Here is a 25,551-nt window from a genome sequence, read left to right on the forward strand (position 1 = left end):
GTACCTCAGGTGAAGTACTTAATTCGTTCCGGAGGTCCGTTCTTAACCTGAAACTGTTCTTAACCTGAAGCACCACTTTAGCTAATGGGGCCTCCTGCTGCTGCCACGCCGCCGGAGCACGATTTCTGTTCTTATCCTGAAGCAAAGTTCTTAACCTGAAGCACTATTTCTGGGTTAGCCGAGTGTGTAACCTGAAGCGTATGTAACCTGAAGCGTATGTAACCTGAGGTACCACTGTACTGTAATCTTATACTGTGGATGTTTCAGATAATCTTATATTGCTATTGATGTAACTAAAGGTAGTCAAATAAGTAAAATACAAAAAAAAAAAAACTATTTATAAAGACTAATGAGACTGAAGACCCCCCCCCAAAAAAATAGCCAATGAGGACTGAGCATTCTCATTAGCCACTATAGGAGCCAACTCCTAGGGGCCAAGGTCCCTTTGGGCTCCCCAATAAAATATTTGAGAGGGCTGCCCCCCCAAGTTGATAGGCATTGTCATTCAAATGGATCTGTGTGTGCCATGTCTTGTGATCAGCTATGTTGGCTATGTTGGGCGGGGCTTACCTGCCCCCCCTCTCCAATATTTAATTCAAATTGGCTCCCCTGCTAGCCACAGACTGCTGAGTATAACCTGCGGTGAAAAAGAACAGCAGGGATGGAATGGAGTAACCTGGGGCAGGGTATTATGGCCAGCCTACTGGGACGCGGGTGGCACTGTGGGTTAAACCACAGAGCCTAGAACTTGCCAATCAGAAGGTCGGTGGTTCGAATCCCCACAACGGGGTGAGCTCCCGTTGCTCGGTCCCTGCTCCTGCCAACCTAACTGTTCGAAAGCACATCAAAGTGCAAGTAGATAAACAGGTACCGCTCCAGCAGGGAGGTAAATGGCATTTCTGTGCGCTGCTCTGGTTGGCCAGAAGCAGCTTAGTCATGCTGGCTACCTCGGCCAATAAAGCGAGATGAGTGCTGCAACCCCAGAGTCGGCCACGACTGGACCTAATGGTCAGGGGTCCCTTTACCTTTTACTGGGACTCTGAACTGAAGCACTCCTATACTGCAGCGTTTTGTTGCAGGTTTCCCCCTTGCATCTTTTGGGTGTTTTTTGTTGGTTGGTTGGTTTGTTGGTTTCTTGGTTTTACCCAGGCACCATGTGTGTTGATTCTTTCCACTCCTTTATACTTCCGCAGGAGAATCCACATATCCAAAGCTACGCTTGATTGCCTCAACGGGGATTACAAAGTGGAAGAAGGGCATGGCAAGGAACGCAACGAATTCTTGAGGAAGCACAACATCGAGACGTACTTGATCAAGCAGCCTGAGGAGAGCCTGTTGACTCTGCCCGAGGACATTGTCAAGGAGTCGGTGGCGGCTGCAGACAGGAGGAACAGCGGGGTGATGCTCACCGAAGGATCGTGGAGCCCGGAGCTTCCTTTTGATAACATTGTGGGGAAGCAGCATGTAAGTCCCAGCTTCCTTCCTTCCTTCCCGTCCTCCTCTTCATGCTCATGGTCCTTTAATGCATCTCCATAACAAAAGCCTTGGCGGAAAACAAATTTCTCTCTAACCTTTTCCCTCTACCACGAACCGCAGATGATTAAACAAACCCCCACAGGTCAGAATTAACCTATGCATCAGAATGTGGGAAGTGCTAAGGTCTCCCCTCCCATCTCCCTGCCAAAATTAAATGTTGCACACAGCTGAGTGTTAATTGAATCAGAGCCTCAGACAAGTTCATTATGAGTATGCGAAGAAGACCTGAAAGCTGCTTAAATTGCTGCAAGCAACCATCAGGCAGCTAAGATTTTGCTAGTTATCAGTGCAATGTGTTCAGCCCGGGACTTAGTTCTCACAAACAGCAGGTGACACGGCAGGGTTGTGTCTGGAATGCACCACTTCTTGTTGCAGGTGTTGTGGGAGGGGAATCATCCTCTGTAAAATGTTTTTATTTTATTGTTAAAAAACCCATTCTACACATAGAAAACAACATGATGGGTGAAGGCTAGGTTGGGGTCTTGATTTCTGGACTTCTGATTTGCTATGTGCAAGGATGCATTTTATTTATTTTTTTATGCAAGAGAACTCAGCAATGTAGCCCCCTATTCTGAAGTGGTGCAGTCAGGAGACAGGTTTACCACTTAGTCTCCAATATGTGAGATGGAACATGCTGTGTCAGTGGCTCAGTATTGCAAATAAAGGATGCAAAACTTGGTACAAACCACAGGGGCACTTTAAAATATTGCACATATTAGTATTGTGCAGCATGAAGCAATTGGATGCATAAAAGTTTACTCCTTTTGGAATAAAAATTGCCCAGACTCGTAAGTATTCTTCAAAGCTTTACTAACCAGAGCTTCTTCAAAACAGGTACAAAGTAATCAATGATACATCCAGAAAGTTGTATAAAGCATATGCATAGGTTCTTCTTCTTAAATATATTACTCAATTATGACCAGAGCTGAAATCCAAGCTCTGACTCTCCCATTGCCTACATTAGCCTGCATCCAGACTAAGGCTTTGCAGTTCCTGAAGAGGCATCCTTATCACATTCTTCTCTGACTGTGCCTGGGTACAAAAGGCAAAGGCAACTCCATTCAAAATGGCGAATTTGCAATTGAATGCCTTAATCACATGATCTAAGGTTAAACACTCAGTGTGAGGGTCAGCAGAGAACAATAGTTAATTATCAACTCAGCTAGAGGCTTAGAGAGCCCTTTCTAGCCTAGTATACTCCAATGGAATTTTCCAATGCTAAATCCCTAAAAACATACATACATGTAGAGTGGCTGGGGAAACCCAGCCGGATGGGCGGGGTTATAAATAATAAATTATTATTATTCTCCATTTCAGTGTGCAATTAAACAATTATACTTAACAAGATGGGCTATTAGTCTGATCCAGTAGAGCTCTTCTCGTGGAGTGATAATGTAGACAACATTTAAGAAGTCATAGATCAATAGTGGAGCACCAGTTCACATGCAAAAGATCCCAGGTTCAAATCTTTGGTGTTTCTTGTGAAAGGTTCTGAGATAGCAGATGGTGGGAGACTTTGGGGAGCTGCTGGCCCAGCATCAGGCAACTGCAGTTCCTATCTCTAATGCACATCTCATTGAGTGTGTGGAATAAACACACCTGATACACATGGGCTGGAATGTGCTGTCTCAAGTAGGGTCAAGGCTCTCCCACATTGCTTCCCTGACTCACCACCTTCTGCCCACCATTTGTGGTCTTAATGGCGATGGCTGTGGCACTCCGCCTTGCTGTTGGCCCTCACTTTGAATTGGCTTCATCCACAACGTGTAGCCAAATCGCATTGGCTGTGTGTTGTCATGAAGCCAAGTCAGAGTGAGCAGAATGGTCTGATGGCTCCTTGCTTGTGAAATGCTCTCCTCAAGGACACATCTTAATCTATGTTTAGGCTCCAGGCAAAAACTTTCCTTTTTCCTGGGGCTTTTGGCCCTTGATTGGAAGGGGTTTGGGGTCTTGTGGGACCTTTTATTGGGGTGGGATCTGCAAGGCCTGTACAGATGTTTGGGGGTGGTGGTTATTGGTTGGTTTGTTTGTTTGTTATAATTGGTTTGAGTGCTTGTATTGCTTTTGTAAGGTGCTTTGGGTCCCTTTTGTGATGAAAGCAACATCATGATGATTATTGCAATTATTAGTTGAAGGCAATCAGAGCAAGCAATACAATAAGTGGGACACTTTGCCCTTTCACAGGGTCCCCCCACCAAAGAAAGAAGCTTAGATGGAACCCAGATTAACTTCCAAATGGCTGTCATGGTAACAGGTGGGGGGTTTTTACAGGGACTTTGTGTATATTGTAAGCATTCCTTAGAAGTGCTTCGGTGGAACTATATAGCTAGACTCAGAGAATCCTAGAGTTAGAAGGGAATCCCAAGGATCCTCTAGTCCAGGCATGGCCAAACTTGGCCCTCCAGCTGTTTTGGGACTACAATTCCCATCATGCCTGACCACTGGTCCTGTTAGCTAGGGGTGATGGGAGTTGTAGTCCCAAAACAGCTGGAGGGTCGAGTTTGGCCATGCCTGCTGTAGTCTAACCCCCTGCAATGCAGGACTCTCAGCTAAAGCATCCATGACAGATGGCCATCCAGCCTCTGCTCAAACACCTCCAGTGAAGGACAGTCCACAACCTCCTGAGGGAGACTGTTCCACTGTCAAACAACTCTTACTGTCAGAAAGTTTTTTCTGTGTTTCGTTGGAATCTACTTGCAACCTGAAGCCTTGATTTGAGCCCTACCCTCAATCTCAGCGGGAGAAAACAATTTTGTTCCCTCTTCCATGTGACAGTGCTTGAGATATTTGAAGATGGCTATCATATCTCCTCTCAGTCTCCTCTTTTCCAGGCTAAACATACCCAGCTCCTTCAACCACTCCTCATAAGGCTTGAAATATGGTGGTACCCATTGAATTTAGGCTAAATGTGCTTCCTCTCCCTGTTGACCAACAGCTTCCTTGGACATTGTAAATCAAGGCTGCTTATATCTGCATATGTCCCATCCTGGTTTCTGTTTCTTGGTCTCATTAGGGCTGGGCAGGGGAAACTTCGGGCTTAGGGCCAAATACTACATCTAGCCCCCATCTACAACCCCCCTCCAAAGCCATACCTCTCATGCTAGGCCACAGCCCTTGCCTGCCCTGCTTGCACTGCCACTGAGTATCTTTGCATGGCTGGAATGAGTCATTGTGCTATGAAAATGCCATTTCCTTGCCTGCATGGCGGACAGAGAGATTTGGGAGTGTGTGTGGAAGCTAGCCTATCGTACAAAAGTATAATTCGTGTTTGTTGCTCTTCCCGCTTTTGCCTATGGTCCTGCCACCAATGACACATTGGACTCTGTAAAGTTGCCCAGAAGGGAAACTGACCTGGGGCTGAATAGAATTTCCCCATCCTTTGGACTACGTAACAGAAGGGTTTCCAAAATGCATGCTATGGAAGAAGGAGACAGAGAAAGGTTCTTCTCCCTCTCCCTTAGTGTTAGAACCCAGGGACCTCCCTCCAATGAAGCTGAATGTTGGAAGACTCAGGGTGGACAAAAGAGGGCACACTTCTTCTTGCAGCACCTTGTTAAACTATGGAACTTGCTCCCCAAGGAGGCAGTGATGGCCACCAGCTTGGATGGCTTTAAAAAAGGGATTGGACAAATTCATGGAGCGTAAGTCTATATCAGGGGCTATTAACCCTGATTGGCTAGGCTCTGCCTCCACTGTTGTGGGCAGTATGTTTCTGAATTGGTGGAATCCAGAGGTGAGGAGAATGCTTCTAGTAGGAGCTTCCAGTAGTCATCTTGTTGGCCTCTGTGAGAACAGGATGCTGGACTAGATGGGCCACTGGCCTAATCCTACAGGCGGTTCTTACAGTCTACCTGTTCGGAGATGAGGGAAATGGAAAACAGGGTCGGGGAGAAGAATGGATGGTATGTTTTGGAAGACGGCATGGGTGGGTGACTGGAACCCTGAATAGGATCAGTCTAAAGGTAAAGGTAAAGGGACCCCTGACCATTAGGTCCAGTCGTGGCCGACTCTGGGGTTGCAGCACTCATCTCGCTTTATTGGCCAAGGGAGCCGGCGTACAGCTTCCGGGTCATGTGGCCAGCATGACTAAGCCGCTTCTGGTGAACCAGAGCAGCGCACGGAAACACCATTTACCTTCCTGCTGGAGTGGTACCTATTTATCTACTTGCACTTGGATGTGCTTTCGAACTGCTAGGTTAGCAAGAGCAGGGACCGAGCAACGGGAGCTCACCCCGTTGCGGGGATTCGAACTGCTGACCTTCTGATCAGCAAGTCCTAGGCTCTGTGGTTTAACCCACAGCTGCAACAATTTGTTGCAGGTCTCACTTGCTCACTTGTATACATAGATTGCCGAACCCTGAAAAACACAGATTTCTGACAGCCAGAAAGAAAGGACTTTGTTGGACCACTGCCTCCGTTCCTTCTTCAGCAGCCATTGCCTCAAGGCTTGTAGGATCTGAATTTTTAGCTGTCAAAAGATCCCTTGTGAAGGCTGTCTGCTTAAAGAAATTAAAGAGGAAAAGGTTAAAGTGCCTTAAGATACCAGTCTTTCTACCACATTTAAAAGATTGATGAGTCACTGTGGAAGAAGGTCAGCTCCAGTCGCCTTTCCCTCTTTGCTGGGTAGATCCATAATGACACTATACCTCATTCCTGTTTCTGCTCATGCTTAGTCCTCCTCGTCCCAAACGTCCACAATGTCTAACACAATTGCTTTGTTACCTAGAGATGTTGCTTTGCCAACTGTGCCCCTTGCATCTCAGGCTTATGACTGGGAATAAGAAAACCCCACGAGTCACTGATGGAGGGAAATGTTGTTGTTGTTTAGCGTTTAGTCGTGTCTGAGTCTTCGTGACCCAATAGACCAGAGAACACCAGGCACTCCTGTCTTCCACTGCCTCCTGCAGTTTGGTCAAACTCATGCTGGTAGCTTCGAGAACACTGTCCAACCATCTCGTCCTCTGTCGTCCCCTTCTCCTTGTGCCCTCCATCTTTCCCAACATCAGGGTCTTTTCCAGGGAGTCTTCTCTTCTCATGAGGTGGCCAAAGTATTAGAGCCTCAGCTTCACGATCTGTCCTTCCAGTGAGCACTCAGGGCTGATTTCCTTCAGAATGGATAGGTTTGATCTTCTTGCAGTCCATGGGACTCTCAAGAGTCTCCTCCAACACCATAATTCAAAAGCATCAATTCTTCGGCGATCAGCCTTCTTTATGGTCCAGCTCTCACTTCCATACATCACTACTGGGAAAACCATAGTTTTAACTATACGGACCTTTGTTGGCAAGGTGATGTCTCTGCTTCTGGAGGGAAATACCTCAGGCCTTTTGAGCATGACACTGGGGTTCTCTTTGTTCAAAACTTCTGTCTTACAGTTTTACAGTTTGTGTGTGTGTTCATTCTGAGCATATGCAGCTATTTTTAATTATTTTTTTGTACTCTCCCTCCATTTTAGCACGCTCCATGCCAGTGTCATGGCAGTAGCTGTAGTAGAGAACATACCTGTTAACAGCTATGCTCTTTGGCTCCACGTGCTTCCCAGTTGCGATAAATCACATGGGAAAGTAACACACAGCCGCTATTCTTCCCATTGTGTGACAACCCAGCTACAGCCTGCCTTATTTACTTATTACGTTTGTATTTCCCCTGTTGTCCGAGGGTGAAAAATATGGACTCCCTCCATTTGTCCTCACAACAGCCCTGTGAGGTATGTTCATAGGGACAAAAAATAATAATGTTGCCTTATACTGACCATTCATCCATCTAGCGCAGTACTGTCTGCACTGACAGCAGCTCCCCAGGATTACAGACAAGCATCTTTCCCAGACTTACCTGGAGATGCTGGGGACTGAACCTGAGACCTTCTGCATGCGAAGCAGATGCTGTACTGCTGATCTACAGCCCTTGAAAAGATTCAAGCTGAACCTTTTGCAGATGTTCTGCCAATGTGTATGATGGGAACTACAATTCCGTATATTCCCCCCACCCACAAACCCACACAATAATTTGCTCAAAGGTGAAGATGCAGCCAACACACATACAATGGTATGTAGAGTAAGGCTACCAGACGTCCCCGTTTCCCAGGGACAGTCCCCGGATTTGCAAATCAGTCCCCATGCAAAATCCATTGAAGTTGAAAAGTGTCCCTGGATTCATTGAAAAAAATCTGGTAACCTTAACATAGAAGGTGGGCCCTCGATGAGAGCAGAAACCATGAAAAATAATTGTCAGTTGCCTTCCAATTATACACTAAGTAATGCAGTTCACTACCACTTAATGCATGGGGACTGATAGACTGGGGAGTTGGGTCTATGAGGAGCTTTGGCCATGATAACCAAAATAAGTCTCCATGTTCAGAGAGAGTGTAGCTTTAAATATCAATGGCTGGAAGGAAGGGACAAAGACTGGAGGAAAAGTTCCATAGATTCTCGGTCCACCAGAGACTGCCTCTGAGAACAGAATTAGGGTAGCTCCTTACTCGCTGCAATGCGTCCTTCAGAAAGGATGTTGGTTTGCATGAAATTGGCACGTGCTAATTTTATACACAGAGATGCAGATTTAGAAACAATGGCTATTATTGAAATAGAAATATGATGCATCTCAGTGTGGTGGGAAGATAGTGACCAGGTGGCCTTTCTGCCTGCTCAGCCTTCTATCCTGTGGGCAGGTGACTTTGAGGACCCTGTTGATGTCCCTTCTTGGATTCTATATCTCTTTAAACAAGGCATGGACTGGAAAGCTCTCTGTAAAGTGACCACCTGGTACAGGATGCTGAACTTGATGGCATCTTTTTTTGAACCAGCAGGACACTATGTGTTGATATCTGAGATTCAGCTTCAAACACATATATTGTAGCAATTTATCTTTTTAATGCTACTATTAATTTTTCAGTGTATGGTGTGTGTGTGTGTTCTGTAATAGCGGCATCCGTACGCTGAAACCCTACACACACTTATTTAGGAGTAGTTCCTCAGTGCTAGACTTACATCTGAGCAGTAGAGATAGATATGGCTGTGGTGATAAGTATGAAATTCATAAGTATACATGAATTCTGTAGACCTGGTTCATCTTGAACAGTCAAATCCCCAAACCAGAGTGCCTTGCTGTGAATGCAGCCCTGTGAAGGAAGTAATGTTTGAGTGGCTGGGACCACACAGCTTCCCAGAAAATATTATTGTACATGGGGGAGTAGAAACTCAGGTCCCTGTGTACAAGCAAATCCCCGCTGGGCAGCCATGCAATCTTGCTGTTTTATACATTTCCCATTCCATATGGCTGTAGCCACAATAGCAATCCATGGGGAGACTTCAGCACAAGGGTCACCAACCTGGTGCACCTGGGTGCAGTGGTGCCCATGAGGTTCTCCACTGTTGCCCATGAAGCACCTGAGCCCTTTCCCACATCCTCCATCATCATGAGATGGTCTGAGGGTTGTCACCTTACCTTGTTCTCCCCCTGATCCAGGTTCAATCCCCAGCATATTCAGGTAAGGCTGGGAAAAGACTGCTTTCTGAAATGCTGGAGAGCTGCTGTTAGTGCAGACAACACCAAGCTAGACGTTGTCTTATTCCAAAAGGAATAAGAACATAGGTAGCTTCCTTATACCGGGTCAGACCATATATTCCATGCAGCACATGATCTTTCCCCACTCCTCTGCTTTGGAAATTGTTTTGATGGGTTTAACTTGTTATTGGATGATGTGCAGTTGTATTCCTTCAAAAATTATTAACAGCAATTCATAATAATAATAATAATAATAATAATAATAATAATAAATGGACAGATGACAGATGGACAAATGGAATTGCCAGCTTCAAAACCCATTGAAAACATGCCATCAAAGCAGTTCTGCCTATTTTACTTGTGTGGATTTTGTGGTTCGGACCTTTACATTTAAAACTTTGCGGGGTGAATGAATTGCATGGGATGCTGTCATTAAAAAAAGAGAAGCAGCAAAAAATAAAAAATAAAATAAAGATTGCATTTTTAATCCAAAGGGGACTAGCAAGTTTATTCTTTTTGCATGTGCTTTCCCCTAGACTCTGGCTGCCCTAACAAGAAATTCAATAAATCTGCTTCCAAACCATCTTGCACAAGCTTTGCATGTCCAGTCTGGGCCCGAGGAAATTAACAAGCGAATAGAGCACACCATCGACTTGCGGAGTGGCGATAAATTGCGAAGAGAGCATATCAAGCCTTTCTCCCTGATGTTTAAAGACTCTAGCCTGGAGCATAAGGTAGCTGGGTCTTGATAGATGCTTTTTTCTTTTCGTTTTTTGCCAACTCAAAACTGTCTTGGAATTAGTGAATAAGATGACATTGCTTTGGGTTTTCTTTTCTGATTTTTCTCTCTCCCTGCCCTCTCCCCTAGACTGATCTGAGAGCAATTCAAAAGCACTGCAGTTCTTGTAGTTGCATAAGTGTGATGACTCAGTTTAAGAGCCAGGAAACCCCTTCTGGAAGAAGTGACTAAGCTTTGCAAGACAACCAAAGCACTGTGATATAAAAAGGGGGGGGAGGAGGGACAAAGATTGGCTTAAACAAACCAACCAACAAACAAATCTCTGCTTTTCTGCTCTGAAGTCGGGAGACACCTTTATTGTAACAATGTGCTAAGGGGTTTTGTGACAGCTGGCTGCCTAGGAATGTTCACCAACAGTCAATGGGCCATAACCATATATTTACCACAAATGTATGAAACTGTAGTCTGGTGGCCATTTTTTTTTTTGGATATGAGCATGTCACAATTTTCGCCTGTTTACATGCATTGCAATGCATGTAAACAGGCGAAAATTGTGACAGTATTTTCGAACATTTTTAAAGGGTGGAGAGAGGATTCAGAACCCTCTTTTGGAAGGGGTGAGGAGGAGCATAAAAGCAAATAAGCCACTTGAGAATTATTTCAGATATTAATATTGTGCAGCTTAAAGCAACAGGATGCATAAAAACAGACTCCTTTTGGGAATAAAACATTGTCAAGGTCCATAATTTTGATTAAAGCTTTACTTGCAGAGCTTTCTTCAAAACAGGACGAAGTAAATGGTACATGCAAAACATGCATAAGATCATGTACAAGTCCAGCACAGGCTCAGCTTCTTATAAAATATGAAATACTCCCAGCAGATGTAAAATCAGAGGTCTGTCTGTCCCTACTGCTTCCATTTTGACTGGAGTTGTATTCACTCACAGGGGATGGTCATTTACACATCCTGACTTCCACAGACCCAAGGAACGAAGATTCAACCACCACCCTTCCAAGGTCGCAAATTAGCAATTCAATAGCCTCCCATATGATCTGAGGTTAAACACTCACATGTTAGCTAGTAGAAAACAACAACAGTTAATTATCAACCCATCAAGGAGTTCAGAGACCACTTAGTATAATCCAGTGGAGTTTTCCCATGTTAAACATTCAGTAATTCACATTTAGGCATTCCCCATTTCAGCGTCAATTAATCAATTATACTCAACAAGTATATGATTTAAAGCTGGGAAATGACAGGCCCTCCTTACTTGGTGATAATCAGCTCCTGATTTGGGGAAGTGCCCTGATGATTTGGGAAAGGGCTGTGATTCAGTGGTTAGAGCACATGCTTTACATGCAAAAAAGATCTCTTGCTTCTCTAGATAAGGCCTGAATCCTTGGACAACCATGTCCAGTCAGTGTGGGCAATACAGAACTAGATGGACCAATAGTATGACTGGGTATAAGGCAGTTCTCTATGTTCTTAATGCCCCCTCTGAGCCATTAGCCCAAAGTCTTTATGTTAGGGTCCTAAGTGCTGAGTAAATCACTACAGTCTGTTAAATACATTTTCCCCCCCAGTGGGCGTTCCCAGCTGAGTAAATGAGTCTTTACCACACATGTCCATTTATTAGGGTTTTGGGTAGGGTTTTAATGTTGTTTTAAATGTATCTGTTGGGTTTGTATTTTTAACAATTTGTAATACAGCGGTACCTCGGTTTAAGAACAGCCCTGTTTATGAACTATTCGGTTTACGAACTCCGCAAAACTGGAAGTAGTGTCCCGGTTTGCAAACTTTACCTCGGTCTAAGAACGGAAGCCAAACAGTGGAAGGGCACCGGCGGTGGGAGGCCTCATTAGGGAAAGCACACCTCGGTTTCAGAACAGTTTCAGTTTAAGAACAAACTTCCGGAATGGATTAAGTTCGTAAACCGAAGTACCACTGTGCTTGTATGTGCAAATCTCCTTGAGGCGGTGGTTTAGAAGGTGATGAATAAATCAACTGTAATGGTGATAATAATAAAAGGGCAATGCAGATTGAGTGTGACAGCCTATGACACAAATTACAGAATTTTTATTGTTAGATGAAGATTTTGTGGAGTGGTTGTTTTTGCACTGCACCTTTCAGAATTTTGTCTATATGCCAATAAAAGTTTGAGATTGAAATGACAGGCCAGTCTGGATGGGTCAAAACCCTAGCTCTAGGAATAGGAGGAACTACCGTATTTTTCGTTCTATAGGACGCACCGGTCCATAGGACGCACCTCGTTTTTTTTTGGGGGGGGAAATGAATAAAAAAAATTACACCCCCCCCCCGCGGCTGCCGCCCCAAGCCTCGCGTGCTTCGGGCTGCAGGCTACCGCCCCAAGCCTCGCGCGCTCGGCGGGACCTCCCACCGGGCGCGCGAGGCTTGCAGACACTCGCCCGAAGCACGGGGAGCCCTCCGGAGGGCTCCCCGTGCTTCGGGCGACAGACTGCCGCCCCAAGCCTTGCGCGCTCGGCGGGACCTCCTGCCGGGCGCGCAAGGCTTGCAGACACTCGCCCGAAGCAAGAGGAGCCCTCCGGAGGGCTCCCCGTGCTTCGGGCGACAAGCTGCAGCCCCAAGCCTTGCGCGCTGGGCGGGACCTCCTGCCGGGCGCGCAAGGCTTGCAGACACTCGTCCGAAGCACGGGGAGCCCTCCGGAGGGCTCCCCGTGCTTCGGGCGACAAGCTGCAGCCCCAAGCCTTGCGCGCTGGGCGGGACCTCCTGCCGGGCGCGCAAGGCTTGCAGACACTCGCCCGAAGCACGGGGAGCCCTCCGGAGGGCTCCCCGTGCTTCGGGCGACAAGCTGCAGCCCCAAGCCTTGCGCGCTGGGCGGGACCTCCTGCCGGGCGCGCAAGGCTTGCAGACACTCGCCCGAAGCACGGGGAGCCCTCCGGAGGGCTCCCCGTGCTTCGGGCGACAAGCTGCCGCCCGAAGCCTCGCGCGCTCGGCGGGACCCCCTGCCGGGCGCGCAAGGCTTGCAGACACTCGCCCGAAGCACGGGGAGCCCTCCGGAGGGCTCCCCGTGCTTCGGGCGACAGGCTGCCGCCCCAAGCCTTGCGCGCTGGGCGGGACCTCCTGCCGGGCGCGCAAGGCTTGCAGACACTCGCCCGAAGCATGGGGAGCCCTCCGGAGGGCTCCCCGTGCTTCGGGCGACAGGCTGCTGCCCCAAGCCTCGCGCGCTCGGCGGGACCTCCTGCCGGGCGCGCAAGGCTTGCGGACGCTCGCCGGGGCTGCAGGCTGCTGCCTGCAAGCCTTGTGAGCCCGCGGGAACTCCCACCGGGCTTGCAAGGCTTGCGGATAGCTTCCTGAAGCCTGGAGAGCGAGAGGGGTCGGTGCGCACCGATGCCTCTCGCTCTCCAGGCTTCAGCGAAAGCCTGCATTCGCTCCATAGGACGCACACACATTTCCCCTTCATTTTTGGAGGGGAAAAAGTGCGTCCTATGGAGCGAAAAATACGGTATGTCATCAAGGTCAGGAGAATGAGGGGAAATTGATTTTATCCAAGGAAGTGACTCAATTCCAAGAGCTTAATAAGGAGTCCAAAATTACAGGCAGGCTAGACTTGAGAAAGATATTTGAAACAGGATTATAATATATATATTTTTCTCTATTTTATTGTAAACTTCTTCTCATTAATGAATTGTTGTTCCAGTCCTCTGCCTCCCATCACTCCTTCCCATGATTGGTATATAGAACGGTGCCCTTGTGTATGATGTTGGGTGCTATTTTGCTGGCAGATTATTAGAATCCCAAGCTAGGAGCAATGGAGATAGGGTGATATCCAACAATGGTCATACGTGGACTCAGGCCTGTTTATTTCAGTGGGTAGGGCTTAGTTTGAATGTGGTGCTTCCGTGACTGTATGCTGAGCCTAGGAGTTTGCTTTTTAGTAGCGGAACTGGATGAAGCTCACAATCCTTTCACACCAGAGCATCTTTCTCCAGGCCTTGCTCCAAACATGAATGCCTCCTAGCATGAGAAGCAACACACCTTTAATTTAGGGCTTGTGAGACTGATGTAGGCAGACTCATAGAGTTGCATCTCCCCCATCGCTTGTCCAAGCATCTTCCAGCTGAACACAGCTCCCATTGGCTTCGGTGGGGGTTTCCAAGACGCGTTGCTTGTCGGAAGGCGTCTCACTCTCCACGGTTGGAAGTGCCCCCTGCCCACTTAATCCCATTATTTTCCAAAATACTGGAAACAAGCTGAATAGGGAAAGCAACCTTGAAGAAAATCAAATAACAGCGCTTTCTTTTCTTCTTCTTTTCGGGAAACGGATAATAACCGCAGACCTGCAAACATGTCAGCTCATCTAATTTCTCCGCTTCCTTGTATGACTGCAATTCAATTTGCAATGGCCAGATCATAATGATGATACTTTTTTCTTTTCTTTTTTAAGAAGAAGGACAAACCGTAAATAGCAATTGAAAGCTTAGCTGGGTTAAATGTCTATAATAGAAGAGCTTTCTTGGGAGCCAAGTTATTTTGGCATCAGTCCAGTACTTGCCCATCAGAAAAGACAAGGCTTCAAACCACTTAATGCTGAACCACGTTGTAAACTGGCTGCATTAAGCTTTCATTGCCTGACAATGCTATTTTTTCCTGGGGGTGGGGAGTGCCTGTCCAAAGTCACCAGCTTTCCCCCTTTAGCTTCTGTATCTAAACAGGAGCCTGCTGGCGCATAAAAATGCAGTTTTCTCTGGCACACCATATGTTTAAAGCACGTCCAATGCACATGACTTTTCCCCCAAAGAAACCTGGGAATTGTAGTTTATTAAGGAAGCTGGGAATTGAACCCCCATAAGGAAGAAAACTGCAGTTCCCAGGATTCTTCGGGGCAGGGGAAAGTCATGTTTTTTATATGTGCACTGGATGTGCTTTAAATATAGGATTAGGATCTGTCCAAAGAGCTAAATGGTGGGGGAAGCATCTCCTAGTCAATTTATATGCACCACAGCCAGGAAAAAAATGTTGCCCTAGCTCTGGGGGTGGGGATATTGTGTCCCTCTAGAGCAGCCTTTATCAACCTGTGGGTCCCCAGATGTTGTTGAACTACAACTCCCATCACCCCTAGCTAGCAAGGCCAGAGCTCAGGGATGATGGGAGTTATAGTCCAACAACATCTGGGGACCCACAGGTTGAGAACCGCTGCTCTAGAGGTTGTTGGACAACAGTTCCCATGATTCCTGGTTATTCACCCTAGCCTGCACAACCATTGTTCAGAGAGGATGGGAGCTGGCTTCTCCCTTCACTCTCAGACCAGGTAAAGGTAAAGGTAAAGGGACCTCTGACCATTAGGTCCAGTCGTGGCCGACTCTGGGGTTGCAGCGCTTGGCTGAGGGAGCCGGCGTACAGCTTCCGAGTCATGTGGTCAGCATGACTAAGCCGCTTCTGGCAAACCAGAGCAGTGCACAGAAACGCCATTTACCTTCCCGCTGGAGCAGTACCTATTTATCTACTTGCACTTTGACGTGCTTTTGAACTGCTAGGTTGGCAGGAGCAGGGACTGAGCAACGAGAGCTCACCCCATTGTGGGGATTAGAACCGCCAACCTTCTGATCGGCAAGCCCTAGGCTCTGTGGTTTAACCCACAGCGCCACCCGCGTCCCAGTGTATTACAGTGCAGCAAAACAATTGCTATTAAAATTATGTCTGGCCCTCCAAAGGTCAACATAAGGTTTCCACTCAGCCATAAGATTAGATTTCTGTCTAATCTTATGGCTGTCCCTTCATGTACTGGCTCTAGTTAGTTGGCTGAACTTTACTATTTGACAGACTTCTCATTTCCTTACACCTTGGGATCCTAGAGATTTTCCCGTTCCAGCATAGCAGCTGCCAATAAAACAGAGGTCATCATTCAGTGTGTTTGGGGTATGTTAACACGATTAATTTCCCAACAGCGATGGGTTTTTGTTGTTGTTTTGTTGTTGTCCTAATAATCATTCATAAACAACCATCTTCTGAATATTTATAGATTCTATATCTATTGTCTTTATATACTACCTTCCTGTGAAGGTACCCAAGGCAGTTTCCAATTTAAACACTGCGTGGGATTATGATGTACCAGAGATTTTATTGTAGAATTATGAATGATGTACAGATAGTAGGTGCAGATATCACCCATCCATCTCTCAGAACATTTAGAGTGTTGCGTCGGGTACCCACGTATCCTACTGGGAACAATTGTTTCTCGAAAGCATCCTCTATTTGAAGGTCCATAACTATTTTATAGATAAAGAACACAAAGCGGGAGAGTTGCCCATCAATAGCATGTGGAAGATGGAGTGAATAGAGACACTCATCACTTGGGTGTAGCCTTCCCCACTTGGTGAATGGGTTGTATCCATCGCTAGCAAGGATTTCTGCTTGCCCAACAGAATTCTCACCCTCTCCTCACCCCACCCCTAAATCTGTTTTGGGGGTTCCCCCAGCCCTCCAGAGCAGATTGGGGGAAGGAACAGAGTGCAGAAGAGGAGGGGAAATCCCATTGCACTGATGGGGCGTGCAAGTTGGATACCACTCATTGTACTTCTATTTAACTTATGCTAATTATTTCAAAATGTTATGCAAATCCACCGCCTCCTTTGTACCCTTTTTTGATGTTGATGAAAGTGGTGTATCACAACTGTAGGGTCATCTGGTGCAACTTATTGCCAGTAGGTTTAGGACAGATGAAAAGAAGCATTGCACATAACATATGGTTAATGTATTGAATTCATTGCCACAAGGCATGGAAATTATCAGTAGTTGAGATGCCTTGGGCAGGAGGAGGACCTTTGGACAGGTTCATGATGGTTTGGTCACCACGATAGTTAGACAAAAGCTTCACATTCATAAGTGGAATCATACTGAAAGCCAGTTGACAAGCGCAAAAGGTATTTAGAAGCATAGAAAGGTCAAACCATTGGTCCATGTAGCTTAGTGTTGCCTACCGCACTGACTAGCAGTGGCTCTCCAGGGTTTTAGACTGCAGATATTCCTAGCCCAACCTGGATATGCCAGGAATGGAACCTGCAGAGCTTCTGCATGCAAAGCCAATGTTTTACCACTGAGCTAACAATCCTTCTTCTGTTCATGCCCTGACTTGAGATTTAATGACAGTTCTGTTCTGGTTTTGAAGGGTGTTTCTGATATGGATCCGTGTTTTCCATCTTTTCCATGTTTTCTAGATATTGTATATCACCTAGATAGTTTTGATAAGTAAATAATTCAACAGTGAGTTGAATCCAGAGTAATCTAGGTCCCCTAGAAATCAATGTAAAGAAGCTGGTCTCAAGTCATGCATTATTTGTACCTATAGCCCTATAAACACAATCATTTAGAGGGATTATATTGAGGTGCAAGGAAGGGAGAGTGTACATGAATGTGCGCATTCTGACCCCTCATCCCCACACCCTCCGTATACTCAAAAGTACTGCAGGGTAAGATTCTGCACTTGTGGAGGCTCCTAGATGTTTTGGAACCTCTGTAGACCATCCCTGATGAACACAGAGAAGGTGGCAGGGATGAGGGGTGGAGATACCACGATTTAACTTGCACAGATGAGCGTCTGAAGAGGATTCATATCTGGATCCAAACCAATGTTGGAAACAGAAATTTTAACATAGGTGTACTCCAGTCCAATCCAGTAGGACCAGAACCTGTCCAAGCCTCAGCCCTGAGGCTGAGGAGCAAATAACACACCTAGTACACAACACCAACCCAGCTGTTCCTGCTTCCAGGCCTGGTCTGTCTTTCTGAAAAGGCCTTAGAGTTCTACATCCTTACCTCCCCCATGGCCCAAGTTTGAGAGATGGGTGGAGCTGTCCACCTGTCAGTCGCTGGATATCACAATGACATCAAGTGACCCACTTTCGTCCGTGCACATGATCAGTTGATCTTTGGGGCTCGCAAAGTGTCGAAGATGCAAGCCCCGGCAATCAACTGATCATAGAATGGTCGAGTTGGAAGGGACCACGAGAGTCATCTCGTTTGACTCCCTGCAATGCAGGAATCTCAGCTAAGCCAACCATGACAGATGGCCATCCAACCTCTGCTTCAAAACCTCCAAGGAAGGAGAGTCCACAACCTCCCAAGGTGGTCAGGGCTTGCATAGTTCCACCTGTGGCACTTTGTCACAGCTATCAGCTGTTTGTCAACCCCCTTTGGCCTCAGGTGTGGGGCAGGTGGGTCTCGCTCAACCAAAACAGCCTGGTAGGATGCCTGGCAGGCCTAATTCAGCTCACGGCTGAATAGTTAAAAAACTATTTTTCCAAGACTGGGTCCAGCTGGGATAGTGTGACCCAACATGAAATGTAAGTTATAGAAGTCCAGAGCAGAGGACTTCCAGATCAGTCGCAGCTGCCGTCAGGTCGTGAGCTGGCCTAGTGTTCAAGTCAGGCAGCTTGATCATAGAAAAGAGTACCAGTACTGGATTTATGTATAAGCTAAACAAGCTATATCTTAGGTCCCCACTCTCCTGGGGGCCCCCACAAAATTTAAAGGAAAAAACCTGGATGTACATTTCCAAAATATAAGATAAAAAGCAAATAAAATAAAACCTACATACAGCAACGGTGTTTTGTGTTGTACATACAGCAACAGTGTTTTGTGTTGTGTAGGCTCCTATGATGTAAGTAATGGGCCACACCTGCTAGCCTGCTCCCTAAAATATCACTGGTTTGCTCATTTTTATATATAGGGTGCCTACATTCTGCATGTGCAAATGGCTTTAGATATCTATTAAGTCCATAAATTACCATATGGTATATATTCAACACACAAAAAACAATGATGATTTGTTGTTGACAAAGGACAGCTGGACATATAAAGGGCCCCATTACCTTCAGTAGCTTAGGGCCTCATCAAACCTAAATCCAGACCTGATAAGCCCCCTTTACCTGTTGGAGTGAATCACCTCTAGCGCTCTAGCACTACCTATCTTCCGAAAGAACAGGTCAAACACATGCTTTACATGCAGAAGGTTCAATCCTGAGCTCCCTGGATTCCAGTGAGTGGTGGCTGCATCTTGTAAGCTCAAACACATACACCCCTCTGCTCTCTAGATATCTCACCAAATGGATTCCTTCCTTGCTGCTCATTTTGCGTTCAATCCATCAATCCCAACCTTTTGGCTGCAGCATCTTCCTCTGGCTTAAGTGGCAGAAGTTGCCTTTTCAAAAAACATCTTTAATGTGACTCATTATACGAAAAGAAAAAAGCAGGCGAGGAAAAGTTCGTTGCAAGATGGAGCGGTCGGCTTTTGCTTCCCTGGTGAGGGTGATTTACAATCTCCCCCACTGCATATTTCTTCTGAGGGGATTTTTCTATATATATAAAACTCTTATTTTTTTAAAAATCTCACCCTAGGAAGCTAATTAATTTACCGGATCGCCTTGCTAATTTCCCAGAAGCCTCGCAAAGCTGTCTTGCTCTCTTCGCAGAGCTGTCAAAGCAGACTAAAGTTATTTCTTTCCCCTCTGTGTTCCCTTTTCTATTTCAGTATTCCCAAATGAGGGACGAAGTGTTCAAGTCAAATTTGGTGTGTGCGTTCATGGTCCTCGTCTTTATCACGGCGATCCAAAGCTTGCTTCCTTCTTCGAGGTAAAGGCATTCTCTTGAATGGTATTGCAGGCAGCCGTCTGAATAGTTTCAGGCCTCATATGCACAGTACATTTGAAGGAGTATAATTCCATTTTAAACAGTCATGGCTTCCCCAAAGCATCCTGGGAAATGTAATTTGTTAAGGGTGCTGGGAGTTGTTAGGAGATTCCCATCCTTCCATTCACAGAGCTACAAATGGGATCATCTTAATCTTAACCTGGTCCCCCTCCCCACCCTGGTGTGGGTGGAGCTATCACCCTTACGCCGGCGTGGCACCGCAATCACCCAGGGCTATTGCCCAATCATTTTGAAGGGTGATTGTGGGGGAAAGTATAAAAACGGCAGCGCAACATGTGCCAATCACCTGCTTCGCGCTGCTGAACACCCGCCCACCCTCCCTTTAATTTAAGTGTCCTTTGGCCTTGCTTTGGACTTCGGTTGGTTGCCCGTCTTGAGGCGGGGACCGGGTAGGAATTTTTTCCATTTGGCAAATTGGCACTGGCCACTTGGTTTTTGCCTACCTCTTCGCAATCGTCACAACTTTGTAAGGTTTGGCGGTTAGGCATTGGCTTATGGAGAATGGGGGAACGGAGGTCGACCATCGCCTGCCCCTCTAGTTTCAAGGGTATTCCATTACCCCACATTTTGTTACAAAATCCCCAGAGTAGCTGGGGAGGCCCGGCCAGATGGGCGGGGTATAAGTAATCAATTATTATTATTATTATTATTATTATTATTATTATTATTATTCCCCGCCCTCCCCGGCCAGAACCGGGCTCAGGACGGCTAACATCAATTAAAATTACAATTAAACATAATGTAGGTGGGAAACAAACAAACAAACAAAACCAGTTTATTAAAATACGGGTTAAAATACATTTTAAAATGCAGCCTCATTTTAATAGTAGCCCATAAATCAAAACCATAAGGGGAGGGGAAACATAAGGGTCAGACTGAGTCCAAACCAAAGGCCCAGTGGAACAGCTCTGTCTTGCAGGCCCTGTGGAAAGATATCAAGTCCCGCACCAATTGAGAACCACTATCCTAAACCAGTTCCTCCAAATTCCAGTTGCTGGGAATCAGAGTTGTCCAGAGTACAGTTATGCTCGTGTCCAGCTTCCAGGTTTCCCCAGTCATCTGGTTGGCCTCTGTGAGGATACTGGGCCAGATGGGTCATTGGCCTGATCCAGCAAACTCTCCTTAAATTCTTATTCCCGCCAAGCTATTTTCCTCTGCCCTCTACCTTCTTCCCTATCCCTCTTCCAGCTTTTGCCTCACGTGCTCCTTTGAACTCCCTGCTCCCACATATCCCAAAATTGTGTCCTCCAAGCACTCTTCTTCTCCTTCTCAACATCTTTCTGCACCCCCTCGCCCAGCTTGTCCGGAGTTTTGGGTTGGGCTGCCATCAGTATGCCGATGACACCCAACTCTATCTGTTGATGGATGGCCATCCTGACTCGGCCCCAGACACACTGATCAGATGTTTGGAAGCTGGGGCTGGATGGTTACATGGGAGCCGGTTGAAGTTAAATCCTTCGAAGACAGAGGTCCTTTGGCTGGGTCGAGACGATGTGGGATTGGGGGGGGGGCAACTCAAATCTCATGCAGGGGCACAATTAGTGCCAGCACCGTCCGTTAAGAGTTTGGGTGTGATCTTTGACACCTCCCTTTCCATGGAGGGGCAGATTGCAGCTATAACAAAGGCAGCATTTTTTCATCTCCACCAAGCTAAGCAGTTGGCTCCTTATCTCTCTGGCCCTGACCTGTGATCCATGTGACGGTCACCTCCAGACTGGATTATTGTAACTCACTCTACGTGGGGCTGCCCTTGAGACTGACCCAGAAACTCCAGCGGATGCAGAATGCCACGGCGAGACTCCTTATGGGGTCCTCACCGTGGGATCACATTCACCCAGTGCTATACCAGCTGCACTGGCTCCCAGTGGAGTACAGGATCAGGTTCAAGGTGCTGGTTTTAATCTTTAAAGCCCTATACGGCCTAGGACCCTCGTACCTACGGGACCGACTCTCCTGGTATGTCCCACGGAGGACCTTACGGTCTTCAAACAAAAACACCTTGGAGGTCCCGGGCCACAGGGAGGCTAGGCTGGCCTCGACCAGAGCCAGGGCTTTTTCGGCCATGGCCCCGATCTGGTGGAACACTCTGTCACAAGAGACTAGGGCCCTGCGGGACTTGTCATCTTTTCACAGGGCCTGCAAGACAGAGCTGTTCCACCAGGACTTTGGCCCAGGCACAGTCTGACCCCCTCCTTTGGTAATCCTCACAAAACTCTAGCCCAATGGTTGCCATGAATTTGATTTTGAATTTATTTTAAAATGAATTGATTTTAGAACGTTGTGTTACTTTTATTGTTGTTAGCCACTCTGAGCCCGGCTTTGGCTGGGGAGGGTGGGATATAAATTAAAAAAAAATTATTATTTTATTATTCCTCTTTCAAGACATGGATTCTCACGATATCCTCTTTTTCCTCCCCTTCCTCAGGATGGTACCGATGATCGTCCAGTTTTCCATCCTGATTATGCTGCACTCGGCTCTCGTCTTAATCACAACCGCGGAGGATTATAAATGTTTGCCTCTCGTGCTCCGGAAAACGTGCTGCTGGATCAACGAGACTTACTTGGCCAGGAATGTCATCATCTTTGCCTCGATTATGATTAATTTCCTGGGAGCCATCATCAACATCGTAAGCCCCCAAGGGGGTCGGGAAGGGTCTGGAGATGGGCAGAGGGCAAGGCTGGGGGAGAGGAAGAAGATTTATGAATTATTTCAACGGATAGCTTTTTGTTTTGTTTTTCAGCCGCAGGAGCTTCTAATGCATGTATACAAGGGAGGATTTTAATGTTGTCACAGAGACAAGTCAGAGCTGTCGAATATCAGGGGAAATCAGTCTGCTGTAGTGTGGGATTACATGGAGCCTGATTTGTCCCTTGTGAAGATAATCTTTTTTAAAAGAAAAAGAAAATCCTCTTGCTTTATTCTGCTCAGTATATGTTGCTATTTCCGGCTACATATAGACTCATACTGGAGGGCTGAATTAAAAAAAAATTCCACTGAAAACAGTTCATGTCCGTGTGGAGATGGCAGTATCAAATCAGTAGCTCATGTACTGCTAGACTGTACTCTTTATAAAGATTTGAGGAGTGAGGTTATTACTTACCCCTCTTCTACTATTCATATCAGGTCGCTTGTCCTTTCTTTTGGCAGATTAAGATAACCAAGCAACAGCAAAAACTGCAAATTTTTTAGCAGGGGCAGTTAGAATAAGATCTATTATTTGATTAACTTTCTAACATTTTGTTTTTAAGAAAATAAATCAAAAGAAAACCTATTGGCTCTCATGTTTGATCTGCAGCTGAAGGAACGTGTATGAATTCTGTCATTTGTACTGATATAAAAGTATTTTGTAGGGAAGCGGGTGGTCTAAACCACTGAGCCTCTTGGGCTTGCTGATCAGAAGGTCGGCGTTTCGAACCCCCGTGACGGGATGAGCTCCCGTTGCTCTGTCCCAGCTCCTGCCAACCTAGCAGTTTGAAAGCACGCCAGTGCAAGTAGATAAATAGGTATCGCTGTGGTGGGAGGGTAAGCGGCATTTCCGTGTGCTCTGGCTTCCATCACGGTGTCCCATTGCACCAGAAGTGGTTTAGTCATGCTGGCCACATGACCTGGAAAGCTGTCTGCGGACAAATGCCAGCTCCCTCGGCCTGAAAGCAAGATGAGCACCGCACCCCATAGTCGCCTTTGACTGGACTGAACCGTCCGGGGGTCCTTTACCTTTTTTATAATAAAAAAAATAAATGTATTTTGTACAGCTAACTGCTTAGCTCTATCCCTGGTATATTTTATCTTATTGCTATGTCTAGTGGCTAATGCAAATAAAGTACCAATCTATCTTCCAACTACATATAGTCAGCTGTGATAATTTAGCTTCCAATAGACTAAGATGTATAAATATAACCCAAATCAGATTTGACTGAATTAGCAAAGAGCCTTAATTCTTTGACACGTTCCTGTTTCTCAGACATCTAAACTGTTCATGACCAGGAAATTGGTTCTCACTGTTTGGTTCCGGAGGTTCTCCAAGTTTTAGGTAAGCCATACAGTGGTATTTTGGTTTGCAACTGCTTTGGATTACAACTGTTTTGGATTACAACCATGTCAAACCCAGAAGTGTATGTCCCTTTTTTTGGACTGCAATCCTCTTTTTTATTATTACAACCAATTTTGGGAGGGAGGCCCCATTGGCGAAAGCACGCCTTGGGTTACAACCTCTTTTGGTTTACAGCCGGACCTCCGGAACGGATTATGGTTGTAAACCAAGGTACCACTGTATAGGCTTAGCTCCACCAACCCAAACAGAGTCTCCCTGGATAAAAGGGTTTATTACACATAAAATAATTAAAAACAGTTGAAGACAACAAAACCAGTGGATACAGTTAAGACAAAACTGAAACCCTAAGAAATGAACAATCGTGGTAATCACCTTGAAATGTTGATGTAGAAGGCAATTAATAAATTGATTGTAATAGTAATATTATAATAATCCTTTAATTCTCTTCCCACGCCAATTCTGATTCATTACTCTTCCAAGCAGGGAGGCTGGCGACACTCACCCATTGTTCTTGGCCTGTGTTGCACCTTCCTTCTGCCCAAAACCTTATGAGAATTTTTATTTTACCTGCCATTTTAATATTTTTAATCTTGTCAGTGAGATTTGCTAGTGATGCTTCATTATTTTCTTAATTTCTTATTATTCTGTTGTAAGCTATTTTGTTGGGGATGCAGGTGGCGCTGTGGGTTAAACCACAGAGCCTAGGACGTGCCGATCAGAAGGTTGGCAGTTTGAATCCCCGCGACGGAGTGAGCTCCCGTTGCTCGGTCCCTGCTCCTGCCCACCTAGCAGTTCGAAAGCACATCGAAGTGCAAGTAGATAAATAGGTACCGCTCCGGCGGGAAGGTAAACGGCATTTTCATGCGCTGCTCTGGTTTGCCAGAAGCGGCTTAGTCATGCTGGCCACATGACCCGGAAGCTGTACACCGGCTCCCTCAGCCAATAAAGCGAGATGAGCGCCTCAACCCCAGAGTCATCCGCGACTGGACATAATGGTCAGGGGTCCCTTTATCTTTACCTTTTAAGCTACTTTGAGGGATTTTTGATAGGCAAAAAGGGACCTATCGACTAAAATACACATACACACACAAGGTAATATCCCTTGTCAATGTTGAACCATTGATTTGAGTGAGTCTACTCTAACATCAGGTGTTACCCAAAGCCAGTATTTAATCACTCTCATATGATTGATGCATAAATGACTTGATTTTTTGCAATAAAAATTCTTCTCCTTCTGTGTCCGCAGCTATGGTGTGATTTTGACAAACCGATGCCCTTTAAGAACCAGACTTTCAACTCTTCTGTGTATTTAACGGACCTTTGCTCCTACCCAGAGGTAATTCTGAGCGGACTGTTTTAGAAGGGCAGTGCTTTTATTCACAACTAACCTTCCCATTGCAAGGCTCCACAAGAGAGTGCTTATGCAATAGAGACTAAAAAAAATCCTTCCAGTAGCACCTTTAAGACCAACTAAGTTAGTTCTTGGTATGAGCTTTCGTGTGCAAGCACACTTCTTCTTGCACACGAAAGCTCATACCAAGAACTAACTTAGTTGGTCTTAAAGGTGCTACTGGAAGGATTTTTTTTTATTTTGATTATGGCAGACCAACACGGCTACCTATCTGCAATAGAGACTGTCACTGCTGAGGTCTCCCCCGCCCCAGCCCATCACTGAAGTCAGCGACCACTTTGCTAGTCATTGAGCTACATCTAACTCGATCACATTGGTGTTCTTGTTACAAATACAGTGGTACCTCAGGTTACATACGCTTCAGGTTACAGACTCCGCTAACCCAGAAATAGTGCTTCAGGTTAAGAACTTTGCTTCAGGATGAGAACAGAAATTGTGCTCCGGTGGCCCGGCAGCAGCAGGAGGCCCCATTAGCTAAAGTGGTGTCTCAGGTTAAGAACAGTTTCAGGTTAAGAACAGACCTCCAGAACGAATTAAGTTCTTAACCAGAGATACCACTGTACACTAGATCCAAACCCTGTTCTGGAGCTCCAAACCTGTCAGACACAAAGCAAGCCTTTAAAA

General features: G+C 46.1%; 1 protein-coding gene across 1 annotated transcript in view; it reads left to right on the forward strand.

Annotated features, from left to right (window-relative positions):
* ADCY8 (adenylate cyclase 8) overlaps positions 1–25,551 on the forward strand; it is a 142,489-nt gene that overhangs the window by 83,888 nt on the left and 33,050 nt on the right. The window contains 5 exon segments of the mRNA XM_081012499.1: positions 1,194–1,464; positions 9,574–9,771; positions 19,286–19,386; positions 21,890–22,091; positions 24,763–24,852. Of these exon segments, the coding sequence (XP_080868625.1) occupies positions 1,194–1,464; positions 9,574–9,771; positions 19,286–19,386; positions 21,890–22,091; positions 24,763–24,852 (862 nt within the window).

Source organism: Podarcis pityusensis (genome assembly GCF_964106645.2).
Source record: "Podarcis pityusensis genome assembly, chromosome: 7".
Taxonomy (NCBI): domain Eukaryota; kingdom Metazoa; phylum Chordata; class Lepidosauria; order Squamata; family Lacertidae; genus Podarcis; species Podarcis pityusensis.